This window comes from Cephus cinctus, unplaced genomic scaffold (assembly GCF_000341935.2).
Source record: "Cephus cinctus unplaced genomic scaffold, Ccin1 Ccin1_scaffold0189, whole genome shotgun sequence".
Lineage (NCBI taxonomy): Eukaryota > Metazoa > Arthropoda > Insecta > Hymenoptera > Cephidae > Cephus > Cephus cinctus.
This window is the reverse complement of record NW_014332911.1, coordinates 689,754-698,085: the sequence shown is the minus strand read 5'-3', so window position 1 is coordinate 698,085 and position 8,332 is coordinate 689,754. Positions and strand designations below refer to the sequence as shown.

The 8,332-nt window shown below is 48.0% G+C and overlaps 1 protein-coding gene across 2 annotated transcripts in view; it reads right to left on the bottom strand.

The window, feature by feature from the left end:
- The window catches only part of LOC107264703 (tRNA dimethylallyltransferase), a 28,155-nt gene that overhangs the window by 11,384 nt on the left and 8,439 nt on the right, over positions 1-8,332 (bottom strand). For both annotated transcript variants that reach the window (XM_025081840.1, XM_015733241.2), the window contains exon 4: positions 1,349-1,484. In XM_025081840.1, coding sequence (XP_024937608.1) covers positions 1,349-1,484 — 136 coding nt within the window. The remainder of the gene's footprint in view (positions 1-1,348; positions 1,485-8,332) is intronic.

Below are 8,332 nucleotides of genomic sequence, written 5' to 3'. Positions count from 1 at the left end.
GGGGGTGAAGGACTCAATGCCGACAAATCACGCAGCAGACGAGAGAACTCTGGTTTCTGCGAATTTTACGACTCTGTGGGACCATTCTTTTCGTAGGTTGCTTATTCTTTTTTAGAGCAAGATAAAAATAAGGAATTGGGCGTGTGTGTGTGTGTATATATATATAGTTACGTGAAATACTGAGAATCGGTTTGATCCTATACTGGCGAATAAACGCGGAGGAGTCGGGTTTTGTCTATAGCTGTTAAAACACTTTGAATCTTCATTGAGGAATTGCTCAATTGACTTTGACATATATACTGTGCCCGATGTTTTCTTATTTTGTGTATTTCTTGATCTTCTTTTATTTTCACGGTAAAAGTTGGCAACCGCACGTTCCGTCTCTCAGAGGGAAACGCGGAATGAGTCTGCGAAACGATACAGAAGTGAAGGGACACGCGGCGCGCCGCACGTGGGAAACTTGCAGAAAGTTAATTAACGGCATCTCAAACGGTTAACTAAAAAGAACGCGATACCAACTCGGGATAAACCATGTACGGTATCGATATACACGAATCCTCTTCGAGGAATTGGTTTATTATTTTACCGTGGTTGTTACGACTTATCGGTCACCAAGAGGAGGATCCTTTAGCCGCTCCTGTTGGGAACCTTCGAAATGTGGATCAGGAAGGAATCGGGTCAGGTCGCGTGATCTGGCGATCCGACTTCTTTTTCACAAAGCCCAATGACTTTTGTTGCCAATTAAAATTCCAGAATCACGTGAGAGCATACGAACCAAAGAGGCGGAGAGAAGCGGGAGACGCGGGTGAGGGCTGCGGGTTCCGGCTTCGGCAGCAGCGAGGATAAAAGTAAATTCTAAGCTAGTAGCCTCTAGCTGTCGAGCGAAACGCCGCGGCGCGAGGAAAAATCGAAATTCCACGGGAGTCTGTGCTTGCCCGACATGCTGCCAACTGAACGGCATCCGAGCACCGAAGGAGCCGATAGGCCAATACGGGCCAGTCTCTCGGGCAAACTGTTACCTAACCATTTCAGCGAAAGTTCTCCGTGTTTCGCGAACAAATAAGCGAACGAGCGAAGCCTACGAGCGGCGAGCGAGTCAAAGCGGCTTTACATACAATGGTCTATAGATACAGTATAATGTAGGTCGGTGGCATTGAGATGAGAGATGAAATTAGGCAGAACGATCAGGCGCGGGAGGGACGAGGGGGATGTGGAGCGTGGCGGGAGGATTGAAAATGTCTTAATACGAAAATGATTCGAGAACCGGCGTTACTAAAAGGCCTATCTCGGTAGCGGGACTCTATCTATATACCGGGTGTCCCATAGACAATTCCCAAATTGTTTGTACCTGATCGCACTGCAGCCAGAGAATAATAGAGTTCTGATATCGAAGTGGACCACCCAAACCGGACCCGCCGGCCAGTCGCTGAATTCGCAAAATCTCGGAATGCCGCATCCCATATTCCTCGTGTACTTGTAACGATCTGCAACATGTAAAATGTATTATACAATGGAGAGTTCAGAGCTGTCGAAAAATTCGTGGGATTCTCCAAGAATCCTGAGAGCACTTATAGGCGATATATCTTATTGAAAGGAGATTGGGGGTCCATCGGTGGCAAGATGCTGGATGGATGCGTCTAGGCGTCATTCGTCGGACGAAGAGACGACATGAGCAGAACGTTCACCTACGGTGGATACCACAATTTTCTATTTCCGATCGGCAGAGACGGGTTCTATTTCTAATGACCCGCGGGGAGAATTAAAAGAAGTAGCATCGCCTGTTCTCGTCTCCATAGAGAAGCGAAGGTGCAGCGAGAAGAGGCTGTGACGAGGAGTCGTTCGCGAGCGGCAGAAAACGAAGCGTATAAAAATCCTAACGATCCCGAGATCAATATAAGCTGGCTGTTAAGTGTTACCGACGTAGGTCAGTACATCTAGAGACATGGCCCCTGCAAATAATATATACTTAAAATATCCAAAAACATTAACCCATAGTACCCAGTCCTCGGGACTGGCCGGAGGCTGATCTTGCTCGGAGCACAGTTCCACGGACGCATCCCGTATGGGAAGAGAAATCGCGCCAAGAGCCATTCCGGAGGAAGTAGAAGTTCGTGGGCGAGACTCGTTGAGGAGTCAGCAGTGGTCGTTAAAGGACGCAGGGTCCTTAAACTCGAGTCCATCCTGACAGGGCCGAACCAAGCGGACGCGACTGACCACGTTAAGCGACAAGAGAACCGCGCGCGGCACGTAGTTCGTCGCCTAATCGTGACAAGACTTCCTACGGGAAGTGCCTTATACCGGACGAGTTCCTGTGCCCCGTGGGTGCGATTCGCGACGGTTGCCAACATTAAACGAGGAAAAGACCACCGAATCCAAGTTGCCTCGATCGGAGTACTTGATTAGTCTACATTTAAGGTTTGCTGTGCGGCACGCACGTCACTTCCGAAAAATATCCTGCAGGAAATTTGTAGCCTCGGTGGTGACTGTACACCAGAGTTTTCTGGCGCGCGTGCAAATCTACATAGCAAAGACGTGAAATCGCGACGCTTCGAAAATGAAATATATTAGGCGTTACTACATCACCGTATCTCCCAATCGCAAGACGCTTCTGAGTGACCTAGTAGTTGAGCGATAAGTACTCGTGGTTAATTAGAAATGTCTTGACTGTCGTCGACATGACGAATTGATTAATGCTCTCATCGACATATAAGCCGGCAACTAAGTGCCCCCCCTGTAATCACGGCCACATCTCGAACGACCATGCCGGATATCGCGCTATCGTTCGCGAGTCGCGTCTCGTATCGGCGACGAGTTTCTGGCCAAGTCTGAAAGTTTGCAAAATCGAACTATCAAGCACCTAAGCCAGTCGGATGAGAAACGCAAGAGAGTCTCTCGCCCACGATGCGCATATTTGCGTCAAAAGATAAATACGGGGCGACGGAATTATTATAATCACTCGATTCTCCCTAATTAAATGATACTTATGTATCAGCGACATGGTACATATATATTATGTAATAAATAATAGTACATGTAGTCACGGATAAGAGAGTCTCGTAAAACGAATTATACCTCGTTACATGACCTACATTGATATAACGACGTTCATGATACCGTTGCGCAATATTACCGTACTCCTTGTAATAGGCCAATAAGCGAAAGACAGAGAGAGGGAGAGAGGCGAGATAAGGAGAAAGAGAGAGAGAGAGAGAGAGAGAGAGAGAGAGAGAGAGAGAGAGAGCACAGATAACCATGTCTCTACGTACTATCAATCTGTATCGGCAACGAAAGTATAAGAACGAGGGAGAGTCCGCGTTGCCTGTATATTAAAAGGTGAATGGAAAAGTCACTTTCTCCACGGTCGACTGATCTACGTTAGTCATATCAGTTCGACCGGTACAGAAATCAATCGATCCTAGATCAATAAGCCATACCGAGTACAATGGTCGATTTAGGTTACATGTATTACAGGCAGCACGAAATTCGAATGCCTTCGCCCTCTTCTCCTATTATTGGTGCGCGGGTGGAATTACGTTACAGGGTTAGGATCTTTTATTAGACGTGTATTCTCCTTCCTTGGGAGGGTCTTCCCACACGGCCTCGCGTGTGTGGCGCGCGCGGTGTTCCTCGGCACATTCGATGACTAAGAACTCCGGCCGTTTCGCTGGCTGCAGTCCAAGGCGTCTCGGCGCATCGTTAAATGGGCAGACGGGCCAGCAGTAGGTGCTAGTACTGGTAGTAATAGTGATAGTAGTGATAGATGGATTCGCTGGCGTCTTTCCTGCGCAGCAACCTTGGACAGTACCTTAACCCGTTCCCTCTTTCTATTGCGTTTTGCTTCCTCCTTCTACTCCCACCCACCGTTCACCACCCGCCCGTTCACCACCTACTCCATCCTCGCCACGAGCTACCGCTGAGGAACGTTATTCCGCCGTATTGTGATTGCCAAGAGGAAGGAACTTGGAAAATTGATACGAAGCAATCTCTCTCTCTCTCTCTCTCTCTATGCGGATTGCCCGCAGCAATAAAGTCCTTGGAAACATTACGTATCGCGGCGTGCGCGTATCGAGCTGTAAGATTTTTCAAAGGGTTACGAAGCGCGTGGCGATAGTAAAAGAAGCGGAAGTTAATGGCGCACAGTGCCGCCGCCTGAAAGATAAACCGGCGCATTGCCGGCAACGAGGCAAGACGTTTTTTTTTTTCTTTTGCGAACAATACTTTCTTATAATCTAAAGTTAGTGCAAGTTTACTGGTCTATCAGCGTGGGTCTTGGGGTAAACCTATCGGTAGGACGATGGCACTAAAAACTCCCGGTCAAGAGGGAACGTTGATTGTGAATTCACGCTTAACTATAGCTACATATATATATTATACGCGCGGTATTTAGGTTTAGCATGCTAATAAATAGTTCGTTTAATCACCGGCCAAGGTTTATTACAAGAACGTGACGCGCGCCTTTCTTGCCACGTGGAAGGACACACCGTTAAACTTTGACGTGGACACAGAATTGTCTCCGTCCTAAGACTAACAGGTGTACCTTACTTAAGAATACACAATTCAAGAAAACTATCGAAAGAAATCTGGATTGATGACGATTTATTGCCCTATTTCGGCATAAAGAGGTTGGATCTGACAAATCCATCGTTCGTTAAGATAACTATCTCTCGACTTCGTATCGATTGTTTGATCGATCTGTTTCTTCCATGTTTGTCAATACACGAAAAATCATCGATGTTTTCCGATGCACTTGATTTGGTCGGATTCAGGAGAACTGGAATTCCCGATACAGAAACTTCGAGAGGATCGAGATACTCGCGATCACGTGGTGCCTGAATTCGTCGAGATAAAAGAGGAAGAAAGTGTTGCGCAACAACCGGACAGCACGTGAGCTCCGGTAAATGTGGGTATAACCCACGAGGTAGCGTACAGTCGGTCCTCCCGCCGTAATTCTTTTCCCATCGCGATGAGAGACTCAAGAGGCGGGACTTTTTTTTATCATCTCTTTATCCGGCTGACTAAAGTCCTTTGGCTCTTCGCTGCAACTGACCCTAGCGGATTATCGTATGTACTTTCGCTGAGCAAGAGATCCCACCGATACACGTGGACCTCCGAGCCCCACGCGTTGCTATCTGATAAAAATATATCTGGCACCGTTCCCCGTCGATGGATCCATCACCTGGGAACTCAACGTATCTTCAAGCTGGGCCGCTGCAGGAAATTCTGCAGAGTCGAGAAACGACACTCCAGCGGAATGCACTGGAAGGTGGAAAACATATTTTTCAAAGTATCAACGGCGGTAAGTCAGCGCGAAGAATTGAAAATAAATACAGTCCTCGGTTAACAGCATAAAAGCTCGAGAAGGAACTTTCCAATGATTTTCTCCTCTACGACTCCTTTTATTATCCGCGAGCGAAGAATATACGCAACTCCCTTTGCAGCTGGAATTTCCAAATCGAAATTGAAGATCCCCCCAGGCAGATACAGGCTCGCGAAACGCCGTTATTCCGGAGGGACGTCGGACGTCGGACGTCTCCGTTGCTTTATGCGCCTTAATGTCGTCTAGACCGGATAGCGCAGTATATCCGTCAAGCTAAATCGGTGATTACGGAGCCAATGCGTTGCGCAGGATCGTTTCGTATTTAGGAAAACTGCTCTGCCGAGCGCCAGTAGAGGGAGACGGGAGAGGAAGGAACGAAAGTGGACTGCACGAATAAAATCGTAGGCGAGATATAAGACGTACGAGGAAAAGATACAGGAATTAAGGTGGCTGCGGCAGAAGGATCGTTCCTTGGCGTGGAGTCGCGTGAGGAATGAGTGAACCATCCAGGAACGTCGGAAGAGATGGACGAGGGAGAGTGGAGAAGGAAAACCGGGGGTGAAAGAGAAAACGGGGTGAAAAAAAAAAGAGAAAGAAGAAAGAAGAGGATTTTTGGCAGAGAGTCAAGCGGTGATTGCGAGGTCCTGTCTCAGCGTGAGCGCGCCTGGAATATTTCTCCTATTTTCTTGGCTTTGCCCGCAACCACATTCGGCTACGGTTTCTATAGGGCATATATGCATGTACCGCAGCATCCCCCGGTTAAAGCGAAATCTCAATGTTCCTCCGTGTGACTCGGCTCCAGTCGCCACGCAGACTCTCCAGAAGTTCCCCGTAGCGGGATGCCCGAGAATTGCCCGCGATCGGCGCACGTGAAATTCCGCGATCTAGAAATCAAAGATCAGCACGCGCATTGCCGTGCGAGATAACGCGTGATAGCTGCAGGACAGCGAGGAGATCGCAGACGGAGAAAGGAGCGTGAAAGGCGGCTGGGTGTGTCCCGTGCGAATGCGAGTCGAAAACTCGCGGCTTTACGAGCTGCCGCGCCGTGAAACCTGCCGAGTTCACGATAATGACAACCCATTTCCAGTGCCAGGAGCTAAAGCCGGGTTTACACGCGGCGCAATCAGCAACTTCTTCCTGCCCCCGCCAACAGGATCGTCTCCTCTTACGTATTAGTCAGTCCGTGTTATGTCGCTCGTATTCTCGCTGGGATAATTCGGGATGACGTTCGCTTGGATCCCTATTGTACCACACCCGATGCACGCGAGACAAATGAAACTCGGAGAAGACAGAGGAGACTCAATGCTGTCTGAATGTAATTCGCAGGGCAGGCCGTATGATAAAAATAAAAGCCGAAGAATAAAATCCCATTAGGAAAGTAATTGCATTATTCCGTAATAAAGATTTTAATCGACATTCCAGTATACAGGTACGTATAAGACGTTATAAGCGAGACACGTGCCAAGGCGAATATATATCGAAACTCGAAATCGTGAACTTTTAAATAGACCTGTAGTCGGCCGCACGCGAAATAGACAAGTGGATTCGCCCATCCTTGTGTTCACAGATGTAGCTCACACGCACTCTGGCGCTGTGCGAAGACACATGTGCCGTCGTTTCTATCGACGCGTATGTACATTAGCATCACCCACCACTAAGCCTCCGGTAGGCAGTTCTGGCCTGCACGCGTGGCACATACGCACACCTGACCTTGGTCCCTTGAGTTGTAGGTGCGTGTGTGGCCGGGGAGCACGCGTGCGTAGGATTAGTTGGACGCACCGAGTGACTTTTGGCGATTGCGTGTCTCGAGTAACTACGAAATTCGAACGAGATGTAGCGAATTAATGAAATTGGCTAATGGGACAATTATTTTTGAGGATTTCAATTTAAACCAAGCGAAATATCGTAAAACGCGTGTACGCGGCGCGAGGGACGAAGTAAAAAAGAAAAATTTTCCTACTACAAAGATAGGCTCCTATAAAGAGCGCAAAGCATGACCAATTAAAGAAACAGATAATGGAAACCTTTTTTTTTTTAATTACCCAAATGCGGATTCACGCAGACTGCCACATTATCCATGATAGGAAATTTACACGTGGCCCAGTGGTACGAGTCCCTTAAATGTGCCTACGTTATTTTCTCCTTCCCAGCTACATCCACATCCGCGGTCCAGTGTATGTCGGAAGCTGCGAATTCGCAGATACGAACGTAACGGCACACGTAACAGGCGGATATTGATATCTCGAAAATTGATAAACTGTCCTGTTAAGATCAGGGACGCGACCCACGCAAGGAACTATAATGAAACCGAGCAGAGGAACGTAGGAAGAGTAAAGGGAAAAATCAAAGAAATAACAAGCGAAAGAATATAGGAAAGCTGTACCGGCGAAATTTCCTCCACCACGAGCCGATACCCAATACAGGGAATAACGAACGTCCAGAAAGGAAGGTTTGGTTTGACACCTGGCGTTGTACGTATCAACCTTACCTGACCCGACGTACCGCGCCAGACTAGCCTGAAGGAGGTCTCTTAAGGCTCGTTTTCGGAAGAATACCATCAGTGGAATACGAGGTAACTCGGAGAAAGAGAAAGAGAGAGGAGAGGGGGGGAAGCGGGAGAGGGATGTGAAAGAGTGAAGGAATAAAGGAGAAGAAAAGAAAGGTGAAAAAGAGAAAAAGAAGTGCAGACTCTCCTTCGAAAAGGTGGAAGCAGCCAGGGGCACCGGGCAGCTGCTGCTGTGCCGCGTCGCGTCTTACGTAGAAAGCCCTATAGCTATTGTCGTAGGTACGTAGAATGCCCCCGCGCACGTACCGGGTGTCCAATACGAATTTCCATCGGGTTTCAATCAATTAAATTTCGCTTGACTTTTTGCGCAATCGCTCGATGACGGACACGTTGCAATTTGAATATCGAAAGGAGTTGCGGAATCGATCGGTCTAATGTATCGAAAGTCGAGAAATTCGGTCACCTTGTAGTACGTAATTGGTACGTCTCGGTGAGTCGGTGAGGAACCA